Source organism: Vanellus vanellus, assembly GCF_965231255.1.
Source record: "Vanellus vanellus genome assembly, chromosome: 2".
NCBI classification, from domain to species: Eukaryota; Metazoa; Chordata; class Aves; order Charadriiformes; family Charadriidae; genus Vanellus; species Vanellus vanellus.
In genome coordinates, this window is record NC_138906.1 from 80,478,223 (window position 1) to 80,498,405 (window position 20,183).

At 38.3% G+C, this 20,183-nt stretch overlaps 1 protein-coding gene across 1 annotated transcript in view; it reads left to right on the plus strand.

Moving 5' to 3' along the window:
- DROSHA (drosha ribonuclease III) overlaps window positions 1–20,183 on the plus strand; it is a 69,270-nt gene that overhangs the window by 47,903 nt on the left and 1,184 nt on the right. The window contains exons 21-30 of the mRNA XM_082479094.1: window positions 1,777–1,879; window positions 4,395–4,465; window positions 5,564–5,608; window positions 8,634–8,791; window positions 9,629–9,734; window positions 13,430–13,571; window positions 14,548–14,630; window positions 14,744–14,847; window positions 16,871–16,963; window positions 17,767–17,813. Coding sequence (XP_082335220.1) covers window positions 1,777–1,879; window positions 4,395–4,465; window positions 5,564–5,608; window positions 8,634–8,791; window positions 9,629–9,734; window positions 13,430–13,571; window positions 14,548–14,630; window positions 14,744–14,847; window positions 16,871–16,963; window positions 17,767–17,813 — 952 coding nt within the window. The remainder of the gene's footprint in view (window positions 1–1,776; window positions 1,880–4,394; window positions 4,466–5,563; window positions 5,609–8,633; window positions 8,792–9,628; window positions 9,735–13,429; window positions 13,572–14,547; window positions 14,631–14,743; window positions 14,848–16,870; window positions 16,964–17,766; window positions 17,814–20,183) is intronic.

Consider the following 20,183-nt stretch of genomic DNA (forward strand, 5'->3'; position numbering starts at 1 on the left):
CAAATCAGGGTTTTGTTTACAAATACGGTATTGCACTGCCTGACATTTGAATTCATTTTACTATTTTAAAACCCGCATCAAGAAAGCTCATGTATTCTTAAAGCTCTGTTAACAGACTTTGTACATGGACAATTTTTGAGAATTTTTATTGCAACATTTTTTAAACTGTATTTATTTACATCAGATACAACTGTAAATATTGGATATCTGTACATTCCTGTTTCCCAACTTACCTTTTTTTTCCTCTCATATATCTTATATGCTGTTCCTGGTTTCATCCCCTGTAATTATTCTCTGCAGTGTCATGTTGCGTTCAGTTTACTTAATAGAATTCTCAGCTCCTCAACTGCTCTTGTGCACATGTAATGCTGTTTTAATTGAGGATCAAACAATAAACTTCTGTAGCTTCTAAGGGACATTGTAGCAGAAATTTTGGAAGTAATCTCAAATGTGTTGTGATCAAAAAATGAGAAGCAGAACATGTGCAAAAAAAATCTGAATGCGAGCTCCGAAAATGGAGATAAGTCATTGGAGGTGGGGGAGACACACCAACACCCAAACAACAGCTGTTAACATGAACCAATGACAGTAATCTGTAAGAAGTTTAAATTCGATATAAAACAATTAATGTTCTAGTTTTATGTTGACTGTAATGAGTGCTCCCTGCACTTTATAAAGTGTGGTGGAACATCGTAAGTGGTAATTCCCTGTGTTCTGGAGCAGTGAATAGGCTCTTATTCATTGAAATTCATTGAAAAGGAAGACTCCTTTTTTCCAATTGAAATGTGTCTAAACCATACACCTCAAAAAACTTAGTCTCCACTTTTACCTCTTAAATATACTCCAGGAGGATGAAGTTGAAAGTTAATGAGAAATTAGTCAGAAGCAGCTTACAGGCAGTTGGGAAGAACCTATTCTCATACAAACTTTTCAAGATGCACAAATCTCTTCTTTAAAAATCTCAATAATGGCTTTCTGTCAAAAAGATGAATATGTAAACAGAACCCAGTAGCTCTTGTCTGCATTTCTATAGTAGAATTATCATATATTATATAGGATATCTGACTCACTACCAGAGATTCTGACTGGCAAGCAGAACTGTGGTTCAGGCAAGAGATTAATATTAATGATGTGCATTTCAAAGAAAAGAGAAAGCTAGGTGGCACTGCGGATTAAAATATCAGTCTTCTGCTTGCAGTGCCCAGAGGCTTTGTCACTGTCACCTGTTGACACTCTTAAAGAAAAAAGCCAAATGTTCACTGGATTGTGTCTACTAGAGCTCCCGTTCCGCACTGTTCTACTTTATCTTCTTCTTGTCGGCAAAACCTTTTCCCTCAGTGTTAACTCCCCTCACTTTGAATGTCCCTTTGGCATTTCTGAAGGCAAGTGACATGAGGGCAAACTATCAGCACGAAACACAGCACGTTGCATCATCCAGCTGATACTGGGCTACTTTTCTGTCACACCCTCAGCCCTCCTTTTGAACTCGTTCCTAAATCTCACTAGTAACATGTTTTGATCTGGCTTCCCTTGACAATTTGGTTTGATAATTCTTAGCTTTCTCACGCTATCACACTCCAGTTGCTTGCCTCTGATAAACAAATATGAAGTCTTCTAATTTTAGCCTATGTTTGAACTGAAACTATTCAGAAAAGCTTTAAAGTTTCCTCAAACCCAGTTGCTGCATAATAATAGCGTGATTGAACTTTAGTGACTAGAACTGGTACACTTGTACTTCTAAAGCCATGGTTCTAACTCTTTCCACGTATTTTGCAGAAGCTGGAACTAGATCGATTTATGCTTTATGCTCATGGTCCAGACCTTTGCAGGGAATCGGATCTCCGCCATGCAATGGCCAACTGCTTTGAAGCCCTAATAGGTAAAGCATGGTTATTTGTGTGTGCAGCATGTGTATTTGTGTGTGTATATTGTTTTAATATGTCTACATGCCACGTTGACTGTGATGGAGGAGACGTAGGTCTGTGTTGACTAATGTTAGTAAGGGTATGCAATGGTAAAGCTTCTTAAATCTTCATCTCTTCCCATCTCCTGCACATATGCCGCGTGTATAACATGACGACCGTGCAGTATTACAGTGCAGATCTCATCTTCTGTATCCTGCCTCCCATGCACTGAAGATGCACCTATTTTGCACCACTGTGGTGCAGCACTTCTGTCCATCACTGCAGAACTCCACCTCTCACTCACCACCATCGCCTGCCCCCTGCAGCCGTCTGGGCAATGTAGTTCAGTCACCGTGTCCTGGCAGGAAAAGTGCCGGCTCACTGCTTCCAGTAGTACTTGCACAGACCTGCAAAATGCAGAGTCCCACTTCAGCCCTGAATTTTAAACTCTGCAGCTTGCTATCTGAATGCACTGGGCACTCCCAACCAGGTCACCAGCCTGCTTCCTCTGTGTCCTGCTAACCTCCTCCTGTGAATAAAACATGACGTTTGCCAAGTAAATATTGTTTGGTCTTTGTATTTTCCTTACAAATAAAAAGCATGGCAATATGCCCTGCTGGTGTAATAAAGCTACCAAATACTGAGGATGAAGGGGAGTTGTGTCAGATTTGCTGTTGGGCACCAAGATGCTGATCAGTGAGTGACTGGCTGCGTTAGTCGATAAACTTATATTGGAGAAGAAATCAGGACTGCCTGACCACAGTTACCAAATATCAAGCAGTAAGGCGGAAATCTGGTCTGTTATATCCATACAAGCCCTATTTTAAATAGCGTAGTTTTATAAGGCTTCACTTGTTTGAATACACAAAGCAAGCTAAATCTCACTGATTTGGCTTCATATCCATTCAAATGTACTGTACATGATATTAGCTATGGGAATGGTTTAGCCCTCATCCAGGTCTTTACGTACTACACAAGCTCCTAAAGCATTTTGTCCTGCTTTGAAAAATAGATCATAGTTGGCTTAGATGTTAGCAGTTCTGTGCGTTCTGCCTTGGGCCAAATTGCATTTCATCTTATCAAGAAATAAGATTTGTCTTTAACTCTATTTTGTTTTTCATGAGTGCTTTGATCTTTAATTTAAAGATAAAAAAACAAACAGAAAAGGAACATTAGATATGTATGTGTGGCTTTGTTCGTGTATTTCAGCTTGTCTAGGATGTAGTGATGACTATTTGGAAAGCATTGGGATTTGCTAAGAGAGCAGGCTTGCTGTTTAACCTCCAATACAAAGTTGTTCACAAAGTTAATTGAGCAATAGGATTTTGTCAGGGCCATAGCTGAAATCTGGGAGCTTGTTAAGGGACTATAAAAGTATATGTGGGGTCTGGAGCTCCTTCTTGAGAACGTTTGTAAAAGTCTGGTGCTTCTCCCCTGTGATGAAAATAATAACCAGGGTGCCTCGTTGATGAAAACAATAAGCAGGCTGCCTAGGACCTGTTTGAAATTCTGCGCTCTCATAATATGCCTCTGGCTAGATAGTCTTATAAACCCCCAAACTGTTCTCCAAAGAGTCCAAAGAAAGTAGTTGACCTAGTGAGGAGTTAAAAGGAAAGAGGAGGGGAAAGACACAGCAAAGCAAACGATGTTCTCCCTGTATGTGAGAACGTTCACTCTCTTTCTCTGTGTTCTTCATGTAGCTGTGTATTCCCTTTGCTTTTATACAGATGTGCTTACAAGAACTAGTTTGAGGTTTTCAGAAGCCCTCCTGTAAAGAGTATCAAAAGACAAAAATGTTGATACTGAACGTATAAAGTGCCTGTGCAGATACAGAGTGTATATGGTACACGCAAAAAATACAATATGCTAGCACAAGTTTTGCAGAGCTTGTTACTAAGGGGCATGTGGAGGGCTAGTGAAGGATGTATATGCAGTTTAAAAAAAAAAAAAAAAAACTACCATAATCTCCAGGAATTGAGAAATGCAGAGGTGCAGTTTCCAGTTCAGACAATGTATTTTTGTGATATTGGGGAGACATTGAGGTTTGGAATAGTCCTGACACATCGTTTATATGCAGAAGGTAATGTTGTTGAAAGTACAAAATAAATGAAAATTATTTACTAGATATTGAAGTGTATTTCGTGGCTTTCCCTGTCTGCATATAAGGTATAGTTAAGTGATTCCAGGGAACTACTTTTAGAAATAGTTTGCTCTAGTCTAATTTGTTTAAACTTTGCTCTCTCATTGTATCATTTTCTATCACTGATTTAGCTATTTCAGGTTTTTCTGTGCGTGTTTTGACCGTTGATTTATGTTGGTGTTTAACATGCTTTAAATTTCTCAAAACTTAGGTATTACTACAGAAAGCATGCTTTTAAAAAATAAATGTATTAGAGGTGAAGAAGGCAAGATCTTTGGCTTTCCTGTGCTTAGTAATTTTCTAAGTACTAATGCATTATTGACCTTTAACTATTTGGTCCCCTCATGCAGGAGCTGTTTATCTAGAGGGGAGCCTAGAAGAAGCAAAACAATTGTTTGGACGTTTACTCTTCAATGACAAGGTATTTATGTATTCATATGATTTGATTTCCATTTTAAAAATAACTGAAGACATACTTTCTTGTCCATTGTTTTACTTGAGAATCACAAATGAACAGGAATACACCTGTTGTACTTAGTTCCTGGAAACTGAATGTTGCGTAGCATGTTTAGGACAGCAACCTGCACTGGTTGAGGCAAAAAAATTAGGGTGTTTCCTCAGGTGTGCTGTTTGTTGGTTGGCTTAGGTAGGGAAGGGCAGGTGGCATGGGAAACCTGCAGACTTCCCTGCAAAGTGCAGCTCTAACTCCAGAGATGGGTGCTGTGGATGCAGGCGGCACGCTTTGGGGACATGATGCACATGTAGAGTGACTCTTCCTGCTACATCAGTTAAATCCTCCCACCCCCAAAAGTTTTAAAGATATCTTTGAAAAAAAAACAGGGGATTTCATCCAACGGTTACCCAATTGCATATAATTAAAATCTGATCTATTCTTGCATAGTGTGTCTTAGATCACTGTTAGCTGGAATTTATGCCATATAATGGCTAAGGAAAATAACCAGTACATACTGCTGGGACAATACATGTGACAGTGGTGAGGGGATGAATTATAGAGCGTTTTCCTTCTTGAAAGTCTCTGAGTCTGTGAAATGACAAAGCTTATTAGAAATAAAAGTGTTTTGAAGCTTATTGTAACTCAGTGTTTATTTGCTGCTCGGTGCCTGTAGTGAAGGAAGCCTATATGAAATAGAAGAAAATAAATGTGTTGTTTTTTCTTTTTTAGTCCTTGCCTTTGGTGAAGTCAAACTTGCTACTGAGGAGTACTTGCAAATAAAGTTAGTCCTGAGGCTTAAACAAATCTTTTTCTTCCTTTAACCACTTTTTATTTGGTTCAAGGATTTTTCCACCTCTTTGACACAAGCTAATTGGGAGAACTACAGGCAGTTTGAACAGCAAATACACGATTTTAAAAATTAGTTTGCTAGCACTATTGAATTTGCAATAAGCAGACTCAGCATCTGAAATAGTTCAGTATTTCAAGTAATGACATTTTATTTAGTACTGTGGAATTTGTTAAATGACTCCCTTGAGCATTAAAGGCATCTCTCAATGTTTGCAGGACCTGCGGGATGTATGGCTTAATTATCCACTACACCCACTCCAAGTAAGTGTATCCCTTTCTGTAATAAATTTCATAGCTCTCTTTTATTTTCAGGGATACTTTTCCATAGGTTTCCATTGTAATGATATCTCAAAAATTGTGCTAAAAAGTAGCCAAAGGAGTATATATATTTGCCTTTGGGTTTGTTTCTGTTTTGTTTTGGTTTGGTTTTTTTTAATAAATAATGAGCGTCTGCCTCTCTGAGGATTAATCATTCACCTTTCCTTGCCTTGTGTTTGATATATAACTGTGCTTATACAATAAATCTAGCGAGAGGTAACATTTTGGCAGCTTCTTGTTCATCTTCTCGAAGTTGGGGCAAAAGGGTACAAAAACAATCTATGTACATATTTTGTTAACCTGAAATTGACTGAAACCTTAATAGTAGGAAGGCACATTAGTTGAATAAGAGTGTGATTCTGATTTTTTTTGTGTGTGTGTGCGCTCAATGATAACATGGTTGTTTTGGTGATTCCAGTACCTTTAATACCAAGTAGACACTGAAATTATGAAGATGTCTGAAGGCTAATTTATCCTTCGTGTATTGGAGGATAAAAGTTCACAAGTTGTTAGCTTAAAGTGCTGGAAGTTGGGAGAACGGTTTCCCAGTCCTTGTTCCCTGGCTGAATTATGGAGGAGACCTAGAGAAACTCACAGAGCCTCTCTGCACTGCGGCTCCTCCTTGTCTTCACAGCAAACACGGTAGCGTTTTCCAAGTGTGCAGGGGTGCTGCAAGAATAGCTGTATACAAATTGTCATCCAGTCAGTAAGGTTTTCAGGGTCACACGAAAATCTGAGAGGTTTATTTTGTCCAACCAAATCTGATGTTTTGTGTGGTCAGTTTGATTCCTTTGAAACTTTTTATGAGCCTACCTTTCCAGCAGAAGGTCACTTTGAGACCTCCATCTGAAACATCTTGTGTATTTGTACGGCTTTTGCAATGGGTACATAGACAAAATCTTCAGCAAAATATCAGTGTGCGTGAAGTGTTTTTACGACCAACTGTCTGTGAGTGTAAATAGAGAAGTCTCAATGGGAAGATAAACTTTTGAGATTCAGCACCAGGTATCTTGCATGGTGGCACAAGTTCCCAAGAAAATTTTTCTTGCTGTGGTTTTCTTTCTATTTTTCTTACTTTATTTTGTTTTAACCTTTTTATCTTTGCTTTCGCAAAGAAGACTTAGACTCTGCTTAGAGATTGGAGATGGTCAGTGTATGCAGCTTATCATTTCTTGCTACTACCTAAACTTCTGCGATGAAAATTTATTTTCTTCCATGTCCCGGAAGCTGTCCTAGCTCTCTACTTGCCAGTAGGGGAAACACAGACTGCTCAGGTTGGCCTTCGGGCATAGCTAGTCTGAAAAGTGGTGTTTTAAAAATTATTAAAAGTCACCATAACAACATGTCAAATGAGATGCCAATTAAGAGAAAAAAAACCAACCAACCAAACAAACAAAAAAACACCAAAACAAAAGCTCTGGGTAAGCTATACAGAACTGAAGGCTCCTAACCCTGTTACTTGGCAGTAGTCAAGTCAGTAGAAATAGTGATGAAAAAAATAATTAGTGGTAACCTGGATAAATGTGGTCTCACAAATAGGAGGTTTTAGAGAAGACAAAAGAGCATATGATGATGCAGTTGATAATGTCATCTGGGTTTCCTAAGAGGCTGTTGGAAAGGCAGTCACAAAAGGATTTTTAAAATGTGTTTTAAAAAACAAAGAAAAGAAGGGGAAAAAAAAAAAAGGGCAAAAAAAGCAACCCTCGTGAATCCCGTCAGTCCTTATAAGATTTAAAGGAATGGCTGAAACAGAGGAAATGGAAAACAGGAGTGAAATAACCCATCTTACAGGGGATGGAGATCACTGGCAGATTTCCCTAGGGATCTTTGCTGAAGTACAGGCTGTTCGCATTGAGAGCTCAGGGAAGAGGATGAGCAGTGAGGTGGCAGTTTATTGACAATACCAAATTATTCGGGTAGCAGGGGCAACAGCAAGCTGAAGAACTGCACTCTTGCAAGAATGCAAGAGTGACTAACTATGGAGTAAAAAAGCACATGAAATTCTGTGTAGGTAAATATAAAGGACTGTGTGTGAGGAAGCAAAAAGCAGTCTCAGCTCCACATGCAACTGAACTGCAAAGTGACCATTATCACCCAAGCGTGGGATTTTGGTGCCCAGGATATGTAATTCTATGAAAATGTCAGCTGAAAGCTCAATAGCGTTTAAGGAAAAAGACAAATTGAATGTAATCAATTAATAGAAAAGGGTCAGGCAACAAACAAAACAAGATCTTTAGGTGACTTTAAAAAAACTGTAGCTATTCTTAACTTTTTCTTTAGTCATCCTCATTTGGATGATTCCTCCTCTAAGGTATTGCTATACAAAAGAGATGCCCAGAGTGGCTGGAGGAAATGCTTAAGCCATTTCCGAGCTCCAGAAGGCTGTTTAAGAGTGTCACCACATCAAGGACATCTGACAACAAGCTGATAAGAAAAGATACTGACCCAAAGTGATAATTTTAATTTTCTTGTGTTATTGTGCCCTTTTGAATTTCATATACTAAGTATTTATTCTTGATTTTTGATACTGAAGGAAAGTGGGAGAAACAGATTTGGATTTTGTCTCATCATGACATGCTGTCAGTCTACCAGTCCTTTTCTAATAATTTTTTAATCTGTTGCTCAGTTGCAAACAATGTGATAATATTAGAAAGCTCAGACACGTACAATTGTACATGTTTTGTGAAAATAAGTAGTCCATGCTATCCACATGTACAGACAGGACCATATAAACAATGTGGTATAAGTGCCTCAACTGTTAAAAAAGCATACATCGGACCTCACATCTTCTTTGAGTGGTAATTATCCAAGAAAAAAAAAAACAGAGGAAACTGGTTTTCTCAGTTCAGCCGTCCACAGAACAACTTTACTGTATTCTTTGCCCTCGGTTTACAGGAGGCTTCCTTTTCTCTGAGAAGTTCTGAAACAGTGTCAGTTTCTCTTTATTTACACTTCATTTTATTTACAGCTGCAGGAGTCCAATACTGACAGGCAACTCATTGAGACCTCTCCAGTTCTTCAAAAGCTTACAGAGTTTGAGGAGGCAATCGGAGTCATCTTTACTCATGTTCGGCTTCTGGCACGTGCGTTCACTCTGAGGACAGTAGGCTTTAACCACCTGACTCTGTGAGTACACAGCAAGAGTCCTCTGTTGGTCATTCTGTTAGTGTCCCAGGTTGCTTTGTTTGTAAACAAACTCTGGATGTTATATCTCTTCTCCAGAAGAGAATAGAGCAGTTACTTTCACAGCCCGCCTGGCTCAGTATCCCATCTCTGACAGTAATGAGTGGTGGATACCTTGGGAAAGACTATAGAAGATGTTAAGAGAGCCATCCCAGAGTTTATTCTGAACTTCCTGCATCACTGATATTTGCACATCATTCCTGAGACAGAGGCAAAACATACTTGGAGGTACATTTGGGCAGAGGAAAGACGTAAAACCATGCTCTTTGGTCCAAGTGCAGCCCTTGTGTTCTGTGGTGTGTAGAGCTGCCAGGCCCCATTTTAAAGCAAACAGTAAAGCCATGCCAGTGGTTCCCAGTCCAGGATCTCACATGGGTTTAAACCCTGATCCTTTTATTTCTTGTGAACGGACAGAACTTTTTCTCTATTGAAGTCGTTGCATTCATTAGTTCACTTCCTTATAAGAATTTGCAAATAAAGACCTTATCCCGTTAAAACTTACAGCAAACTGCTCTTCTTCCTTTAGTCCCAGATATGTGGTCTACTAATTGTGTTTATGTGTACCTACCCTGATTTGCTTTCTCCCTGAAAAGTTGGTATTACAACAGTAATGAACCGTGTTTTCATCTCACCTGGTTAATACTGGAAAATTGTCTTAAATGTGTTCGGAAAGGCTCACTTTCAGATCACTCTTTATTTTAATTTGTGTGTGCATGCTGGTTTTGTTTTTTCCTCCCTGAGTGCTTATTGATTTTGCTGCATTGATGTCTCATTTTTCAGAGGCCACAACCAGAGGATGGAATTCCTGGGTGACTCCATAATGCAGTTGGTAGCCACAGAGTATTTATTCATACATTTCCCCGATCATCATGAAGGGCACTTAACGGTGAGGCTGCCATCAATCATGCTGTCTGGGAGAGCAAGAGTGGGATGGAGACTGAAATTATGGGAGCAGCTAGTGAATTATTCTGCATTTGATTAATAAAAGAAGCCTCAGCAACCAATGTTCTTAATAAGGCTTTGTTAATTTTAAGTCATGAGCCCTGGCAATGAATAGAAAATGGTGATATATGAGCTCAGTGCAATAATTTTTGTTCTGTCTGTGAAATGGATCAATAATTTTAAGGATGTCAGTGATGAAATTGGGAGACGAGACTAGTTCTTGTTTAAAGATGGGTATCTTAAACCATTTATTTAAATAGGCACATCGCATGACTTTTTTTATTCATGACTTCTAGTCTTGAACCTGCAACCAGGAAGGGTTGTTTCCTGATGAGAAGGTTTTACCATTTATTTTAGTCTTGTTTTCCTGTTGTCTTCATTCTGGAGCTCCTGTAGTAGCTTTTCAATTTAATTTTACTATTGTTATAGTCATCTGTTGTTGATTACTGTGGCCTTTCAGCCTCTCTTACCTGGGCTCTGAACAACCCAGTTTGGGGACCTTTCAGCAATTTACAATACTTTGAACACAGCGTAGTAGTACAGGTAGTTTTTTCCCTGATTGTTTCATTTAGTACTGCAGCTAAACAGCTGTGGCTTTATTTGTGAGGAAGAAATTTTCTTAGGTTTACTAAATTTTTCTTAATTTTAAAGTCTTGACTAGAAAACAAAAGCGATACATGTATTAGAAATATGAGTCGAGCTTTCTAGTTAAAGCTAGGAAGTAGCACTGTAGGTTTCTTAGCTACTCAAAGTGGTTTTCTCAAATCAGTAAAGGGGTGGCAATGCTAAGTTTCTAGCAGGCAATGTGTTTTCAAGAATATGCTTCTTGGGTCTGCAGCTTTTTTACAAGAAAAAAAGTACATGCTCTGACTAAAAGTAATTTTAATTTTTATTCACCAGTTCTTAAGTTTCATTTACATTTGTATGGATTCTTCTGCACCATTCAGGAGACAGACTATATAAAGCCTGAACTTTTGACGTAAAAGTTGAAAGGGGAAGAGCCTTGTCGTATTAATTCTTCACAGAAAATATAACATAAGGCAGAAATCCAAGATTGGTGGTTTGTTTTTTTTTTTGCTTTGTAGGTGACTTTTAAGAATGTAGGCATCAGTGTTGTTATAGTAAGATAAATCTTTCAAGAACTATTTGGCAGGCAGGATATGAAGTGTTGCTGTTAATGGGTGTAAATACTCACAACAGTGATCAGGACATCTCCATGTTGCTTAATTTAATGATTAGTGAGTTGGCAAGTAGAACAAATTGCAGAGTCCAAGTTTTTAGGGGAAAGTACAAAGTTAGAGTGGAATGGATGCTGAAAACACATTAAGATATGGAGAAGTAGGCAATGCCTGGAATAAAATTTCAACTCTGGAGATGTGCATGCAGTGAAAAAGAAAATTGTCTTAGAATGTTTTTCAATTTGAGGACAAATGTAATCAGATGTGTGAGAAAGGAGACTGATGATGTGGGATCTAACGAGAAACAGCAAACACTGAGCTCTTTCTCCTATTATCTGGGAACATACTTACCTTCGAAGTAATAATGGAGCATCACCTGAATGGTGTCTGTAGTGCTGAGGACAATTTTGGGCAAGGATTGGAAGATTCTGCTTAACTGGCAATACACTGGCTTCCCAGTGTGTAGTGATTACTTGTGGAGAGATATCTGTAAATTAACTATATTTAAGAAAAAGAAAGGAGAACATAGTCTTGTCTACGTATCTCAAGATAGCCAAATGATCTGCCAAAAAAGAGGATGAAATTTTGTTGGCTGTTGAAGATACAGCTTCTCCAGTACTGGCTTATGCTACATTCATGGGTAGTAGTATGCTGTGTGAAGATGGAAGAAAAAAAAAAAAAATCGCTTTGTAATTAGATATAAGTTCCAGTTGAGCATCCAGCACACGTTACAGTATCTGCAATGATGCAGGCTGTGTGTAGTCAGAGTGGAGACTAGCTCTAAAAAAGTTGCTGGGAAGGCACAAGTACCGTGTCTTCCCTGTATCCTTAAGGAGCATTGAGTTTCTTTGCTAGATCACACTAGTAGAAGAGGCAAATTCTAATATCAAGCAAGTTGATAACCGCGGTGCTAGAAGGATAACTGTTTGGGTTTTTTTTTCCATCTCTAATTCACTATGTAGTGTGTATATTGCTCTTTGTTTTATGATACTACTAATCATGGTTATGGTTCCCGTTAAAATAAATACTTGACAAGCACAACAACAGAGATCCTTCTTCTCCCATTACAAGAAACAGATTTTTGTCACGTGATGCTGCACTTCTGTCACGTAGGTTGCATATCGTACTTAGGATTTTGTTGGGGAAAGTGTTGTTTGTTTATCTTAAGGACATAAAAGGGAAGAATTTTGGAAAGAAACAAGTAGAAGATGAGTTTAAGCAGAGGTTAGGGAGGTAGGTAATAATCCTATCTGCAGTCTGCCTAGTTTATGAAGATCAAGTTGTGAGTATCTACTTCATACATCATTGCCAAACAAATTATGAACATACTGTTCTTTATTTATCTGTTGTCAGAGATGAAGTATCAAGTGCAGCAAATAAATCTTGATTTTCATAAGCTCAGTTGAAGTGCTGGAGCCAGGTAGCATATAACTTGGATCTAATAAGCTGAGCAAATGTGACATGGAAGACAAAGCGAGAAAAAATGTGTGTGCAACTTCGCAACTGTAGATTACATATGAACAGTGCAAAAGAGAGACATTCTTTCCCTCCCACCTCCACCTGCAATAATATCTTGAACTTTCATTTAATGTTGTTTCGTTTAAAACAAAAAAGCAAACAAACAGGAAAAAAGTTCACCTTAACCAGGGGTTCAGAAAATTATATGAAACCCTGAAATTCCAAAATACTCCTTTGAGCTTTATGGGGTTGTATCTTTGGCAGACCTCTGTTTATTTAAACAATCTGCGTGGAGCCAGGGTTAAGCACTTCAGGGAACTCTGTCCTGGACATTGTCATACATTGAAAATGTTGGAGCCAGGTCTTTGTCAGGGATTAATCGGCACAGCTAAGCAGCCTTTGGTAGAGCAAACATTACGTACAGGCTGTCCAGCTATGCATTTTCTTGTCTGGCCAAACGAATGGAGCAGCTTCCTCATCTGCTTGTTCTGAAACATTAGACTGTCTTGCATTAATGTGCATTTGTTTTAATTACTGCCAATTTATTTCTTATTTGGTGAACACTGGGGCCTGCTCTATAGACTCCAGAATATTGTATGTTTATACTTTATGTGGAAAAATGTATGTAACTATGTATTACTTAAACTAGAAAAATGCAGATTAGCTGAAAAAATACAGGACTGATGAACAGATGGTATATGATTGCAAAGAAGCTCACAAACAGGCATTTAAATGCAAGACATCTACAGAAGTAATGTGTCCATAGAATAAATAAAATTTGGTGAGAAGAATTGAAACAGAAGGAAAAATCAGCAGTAGAAGTAATGAGTGTGCGTGTGTGTATGTAAATCATTTGAGTTGTGCTGAAACAAAATGTCAATAAACTGAGAGAAGTAAGAGGCTACGAGGATAAAAGTAACTTTTTTTTTCCCCAGCTCTCCCTGCCTTTTACAGTTTGGCGTCTCTAATTGTTACCATTGAGTGGAACTTCTTTCTATTGCAGCTGTTGAGAAGTTCTTTGGTGAACAACAGGACACAGGCCAAGGTGGCAGAAGAGCTGGGTATGCAAGAATTTGCCATCACTAATGACAAGACCAAAAGACCTGTAGCACTTCGAACGAAGACTTTGGCTGATCTCTTGGAATGTGAGTTAATTAGGTTATAACATCTTAGTACTGACGCAACTTCTTTTTCCTTGGGGTTTGTTTAATAAAGCCATTAGAAATCCCCCAATCCTGTATTAAAAATGTATGTTCAGGTTTTCAGATGAATTAAGCCTATACTTCTGAAAGCCAGATTTTTGAACACTAGCCTAGATTTTTGAAGTCTGTGTGAAAGCATGAAGGAGGTGTAATTGCAGATGGCTTAGAGTTGTAGGCTTAGAAATTGAGGGTCATGATGACCGGGTCAAAAGCATGGGTAGAAAGTTGAAGCTTGTGATCTGAGTTGAGCTATTTAACAGCAGTTTCAATGTTTTGTTAATACGTTCTTGTCACGTATAAGATAAAGTACCTTCAGCAGGTGAATATTTCTGTGTTCATTTGACTGCATTTTAGGAGGTTTCAAAATGGGCATTCCGCAAGAGGGAAAGCTTCATGGAAATTAAATTATTTTTAGTCCATTTGTGGAAGTTTGTGCTACCTTCTTTCCAAAGAAAGGGGAAACAGTGATAAATATTCTGCAAAGAAAGTTAATCCGTACCTTATATATTTTCATCTATTTTGTGAGCCATTCAGACCCCTTGGCTTTTGCCAAATCCTCTAAGCAAATGAAAATAGCACACAAACAGGAGTGATTTATATTTAAAACTTTTTTATGGTACCCAGTAGTGATTTATTTGTAAGTATCCATGGTCTCCTGGTTAAAATGTGAGATTAGGAGCTGAGTGTTCTTTCTAGCTCTTTAAATGACTGTGTGGATTTGGGTAAGTCACTTAATCTCTTGGTCAACTTTCTTTTTTCCTGTGTATGCAGGATAATAATACCCTCATCAGACCACTGCTGTGAAATCTAATTGAATATGGCTTTAGAGTACTCAGAAACTTGTTTCTAAAAGTGCAAGCCATTAACTTTCTCCTTGGATGAGTAACTACCTTTTTTTTTTTTTTTTCCTTCCCCCCAGCCTTTATTGCTGCCCTGTACATTGATAAAGATTTGGAATATGTGCACACTTTCATGAATGTATGCTTTTTTCCACGGCTAAAGGTAAGATCAGTCAGGTTCCTTCTTTTCTGCCACTATATTTTAGCACATTATTGCATTTGGGACTTTTACCACAATCTCTCAATCGTAAAAGCATCTTTGTGAACTTCTTGCAGGAGTTTATTTTAAACCAAGATTGGAATGATCCAAAATCTCAGCTTCAACAATGCTGCTTGACTCTCAGGACAGAAGGAAAAGAGCCAGACATTCCTCTTTACAAGTAAGAACTGACATCTTATGGCAAATTATCAGTCTTTCTTGCATATGGCAGAAGATGTGATCAGTCACCCTAGGTTCTTCCAATAGTTCGGTTTTATTTTAGTTATCCAAGCCATCCAGTCTCTCTTTGTCTGAAGATGAAAAATGTTGAGCCGGTGTTTTTAAGCCATTACAAGGAAAAATTAGTAAGCATTTTACCTTGTACAGTTGCAAGGGAAAATACAATTTTTACGTTCGAATTGAGTATTTCATTGGCATAATTCTGTATTTGTTCTTCTTTTAATGTAAGGAATGGCAGTATTTTAAATGAAATGAATGGAACAATGGCTGTTCGGGTTTTAAGTCAGGATACCTCCATTCTATTTTCAGTAATAGTATGAAGTTTCTCTACACTCTACATTATTATGCAAACATAATAAATGCCTTATGTTACACATCCTGATTGTAGGCTGTGTTTCTAATCCACAGAGTCAGGCACTGAAGGGCAACACAAGTTTTGGACAGTTTCGCTGTGCAATTCAGCCCACGTATGTCCTCCTGTATAGTGATAGAAAAGGTTCAGGGTAATGAACCTCTTAACTTGTACACCTCAGTTAGATACCTGAAGCTGGATGGGTTGTATCTCCCTTCTCTCTTTCAGTTGTAAAATAGCATAATAGCTGCTTCAAAGAGGCAATAATAAAATTAAGGTTGTGTATGGCATCCATATCCATTCGATAAAGTAGGAATGGGCGCAATGTTAGCCCCCAAAAGAAGAGATAAAGGCTGTGAAAGTTCAAGGCACGTGTTGTTGGGATTATTATATCAAAAAGGTATGAAGAATGAAAGTCTAAGTGCATTTGTCACATGTACTGAAGTAAAGTTTTCAATGAAATGTAGCAGTTCAGTCAGAGTGACAAACAGTGCACTTCAGAAATGTGATGGCTTTAACACTGCAACTGATGCTCTGCAAATCAGACTCCACAGTGTCTCTGTATGAGGGCTCACAGCTTTGTCTTGAGTGAGGGAGATGAATACAAAAGAAACAATTCCTGATTCTTGAAAACCCACTGAGTATCAAGTACCAAATTTTTGTTTTGTTTTGCTGTGATGATAAATTGATTTTTATAGTACAGCTTAGAGCAAGTAATATGCTGTTATCTTCCAATTATCTTGTTAAATTCCTTTTCTTGGGGTTATCTGTTTCACTGCAGTCAGTACTATTGCTTTTAAATTTGGGGTGGGTTTTATTTACTCTTGTCACAGCACACAGAGACAGAGTACTATAGTTAGATGCTTTAAAAATTGATGTGAAATTGGTGCTTCTTCCAAAAAGAAACAAGGTAGTGGACAGAACTCGAGCTGACAGTGGGCAGAGATTTGGGACAGCAGGAAGAAACAGCAAAAGAAGCAATCCATTGCATGTCTAGGGAATTATCTTTTTTCCCCTGTTGATGCATATCCTAGACTTTAGCTAAAATGGAAAGTTTGTTTTGTAACAAACTTTTTTGTTTCAAAGCTGATGGACAATTTCTTTGTACCGTGAAAATTCACAATAGAGAGCTACCATGTCCAATATAAAGTCATTTTAAAACCTTGCTAACTGCACAAGTCTCGGGGACTAAAATTTTAATGCACACAATAATCATATTGGTGTGATTATTTGCAATTGCACAGTTACACACAATTTATATGAGTTTATTACAAGTGTTTTTGCAGCGTTTGAACGGTTTGTGTTACAGTTAGAATTTTTGCTTATGGGTTAAAGTTTTAATTTTCATATGGTGCCTCTGAGTGAACTGGGAGTAAATATAACCAATATAAACAAGGTGCATCTTACATAAATGTCTCCTTTTTATTGTGCACTATACTGGTAATCTCTGGGTTAATGTGATTTACGCAGGCATCTTTCAACTTGCTCCACACTTTGCACTAATTCCTCTATATGTATTGACCAGACTGAAAGCTTGGTGATGTATGTGCCACAAACGGATTCTGTTTTTTAATACTTCCTGCTTGAATAAATCATATCTTTCTTATTTCAGGACTTTGCAGACAGTGGGACCATCTCATGCCAGGACATACACAGTAGCTGTTTACTTCAAAGGGGAAAGAATAGGATGCGGGAAAGGCCCAAGGTATAGTGAGAAATTAATCACATGGTGTTAAAGTCTGAGCGCGGCAGTGTGACTAGCCATGGAGATAGACAATGTGTGGTCGGCATTAGAAAAGGAAAGCTGTAGGGCCTTCTTAAAGCTGTTCTGAGTTTCTGCCTGAGGATTACCTGAAGGGTTCAATATCTGTATAGTTCTGGGTCATAAGCTTTTTTGGTTAACTTGCCTACAAGGTGGCTGGCAATGCTAGCTGATTTGTGGTTCTTAGACTAGAAATTGCAGAACAGCTTCCAGGAAATAGTGACTTTATCTTTGGCTTTGCTACTGGATTACTGTCCAAATTAAGATGGCAAGGTAAGGGTGCAAGGCTCTCAGGGTTTCTGGTATTATTACTTCTATGCATTTTAGAATGGTTTCTAAAGTTGCAAAGTCTTCAACCACGAACCCCAAAGATCTCATCTTATTTTCTGCCACCAAATCTGGTGATGGTTATAGAAATATCATTGGTTTTAGAGCGTTCGCACCTCTGATTCAGTTCCTTTTTTTTTTTTCTCTCAAGTAAAAGCAAATGTTTTAGTGAAGAATGGACTAGAATATTCTCTTAGTGTTATTGATCTGAGTTTAAAAATATTCTACCAGAGCTGTAGTGCTATTGCTCACATATTTATGGAAAGGCTGATATATCATACGCTCTGGGAATTACTAGCTACTGGTTATCTAAAGAGTTTTATTACAAAAGCGTAGCTAGTGTTCCACTTTGTCAGAAACTTTAGTTTATTCTGTACAACTTAAATCTCATGTAACCTGTTTTTGTTTGGCTTTCACAGTATTCAGCAAGCAGAAATGGGAGCTGCTATGGACGCACTTGAAAAATGTAAGATATTTGGGCAACAAAGAAAATAATTTATAATTTACATCCTTAGTCTTTAGTGAGGTGAGGTGCAGGTTTTGTGGGGGATAAGATTTGAACAGAATGTGTATGCTGAATGCTGTCGGCTTCTCAGCAGCAGGTTTTCCTTTTAGTACTTTCAATACAATTTTGTAACAGGTGAAGTTAATATGATATCAACAAGTATTTTTTTAAAGGGAGTTGATCAGTGACAGAGGTTCCAACTTATGGGGTACCCGGTGCAGTGAAGTCTCATTGAGATTTTCCATGCTTAAATATGCAGTGGGATAAGACTGCTTAGTCTCTGATGGTGTGGTTGTCTCATCCTCTAATTTAGGGGAGGAAAAGTACTTTTCAGTTGCCAATTTAGAAAATAAAATTTGATCTCAGATTATGCAGTAGACTAGGTTAAAACATAGCAGGCCAAGGTAAGTCAATATTTGTTGGTTAGAAACAGCTTATATCAGCTGAGGATCCAGTGATCTGTGTGTGCATCTCAAAATTATACACAGGATAGCCAGCGTGGGAGCAGTCCTTCATTCCACTGGAATCTCGGATATGAAAATATGAGCGTATGCAGACATCTTATATGAAAGAACTTCGGTCAATTGAGTTAAAGTGCCAGGTGTGGATCTATTGTAAGCAAATAGATTACAAGCATTTTGTGAAGCACAAGTTCTCTATTCAGAAAAACATGAGGAGATACATTTTTTTATTTGCTTCAAAGGAAAGACATGCAGTTCCTCAGATGCTAAAGGATTTTAATCTGTTACCCCTGCATCTGGAAATCCCAGGGCTTAAAAATTTCAGAAGACAATGAGTCCCTGTAATTCAGAAATTTTTTTATATCCATCTGCTGGGCATATACTTCTCACCACCAGTAAATTTGACAAGTGGAAAAAGATAACTTCCCTTCTCCACTGAATATCTGCAAAATGTTACTGAAGTTTTCTTTGAGTGTTTTTTCTTGTGACAGTATCACCACTCAGAACTGTGAGCTTCATCTGTCAGTCCAAGGACTTCTCAACTCTCTTCTGACATATGTATTTGTTTGAATATCATAGACCTCTAGAGGTCTCTACTCCAACCACCCCTCAAAACAGAGCCAACTTTCAAGTTAGATCATGTTTCTCAGTGCCTTGCCAGTGAAGTTTTGACTATCTTAGGGATGGAGACTCCACAGCCCCTATGGGCACCTGTTCTAGTATGTATATATTTGTGGAGCAGACTTTTTTGTTTGTGTTTTTTTGTTTGGTTGTTTTTTTTTTTAATGCATAAGTAGTTAGCTTCAAGTAAAAGTAATTTTCATGTACCTGTTTATATATAATGATAGCCATGATGAGTTTATTACATGAATTTCCTTCTTAACATGTTAAATGGATTATAAACAAACAGATTGCTACCAAGCTGTGAGTTATTCAGAGTTCTTAAAGAATCACGTTATAGGCACAGTGCTGAAAATCCGATTTTCATTTTATGGTGCACGTGAGCAACAAAATATCCCAGAACTCTATTAAACAAAGCACTAGCGTTTTTAAAAACAGCAGCAATTTAAAAACAATTTGCTTTTGTTTAGATTACTTCCTGGTTTAAATAAATATGCCTTCCTATGTCTGAGTTGTAAATAACTGATGAATAAACCTTTTATTCCTGTAGTATATAATAGAAGGCACAAATTTCACCAGCCAGTAAAACAAAGCAGCAGAAAGTTATTCTGCTCTCTGAAAAACTCCTGCAGATTATGTGGCTTCTGCACCACGTTCTCTAGCTGAACGAATCTGTGCTGCCTGGGACCCAGAAAGAGGAGGAAGACCCTTGGTGTCGAGGGGCTCCTCCATGAGGAGCCTCAGCTGAAATTTTCTCTTGGTAGCCAACTAGAGAGAGAGCAGTCCTTTTCCGAGACGTCTCCCAGCTTTGTTTTTGTCTTTAGCGGTCAGTGTAGTAACCTTTGGCCTTCATCTCAGACGCAGATAGGTACCCAGTGCAGATCCCAGAGCTCTGTGTGATCCCAGCAGGGTTTAACGCCAACTGCAGTCTGCCACGGACTCTACCACCTCTTCGTTTTCTGACCAGCTGGAGGATGCAGGTCTCTGCAGCACAGAGACACAGATGAATGTCAGCACCCTGGTCATGCAGAAAACATCATATTCCTTCAGCTGTGCACTAAATTGAGAGCAATTCTGATCAATTATATAAGCTGGTTTTACAGCCTCAGTTCTTACTAGTGTATCAACCAAGGGAAAAATATCTGTAATCAGAAGCATCTATCCCCCTTAGCTATTTCTCCATCGCCTCAGCCTTGTCTAGTCTGTTTTAGCCAGTCTTCACTCATCCGTGCTCTTAAGACTATGCTAA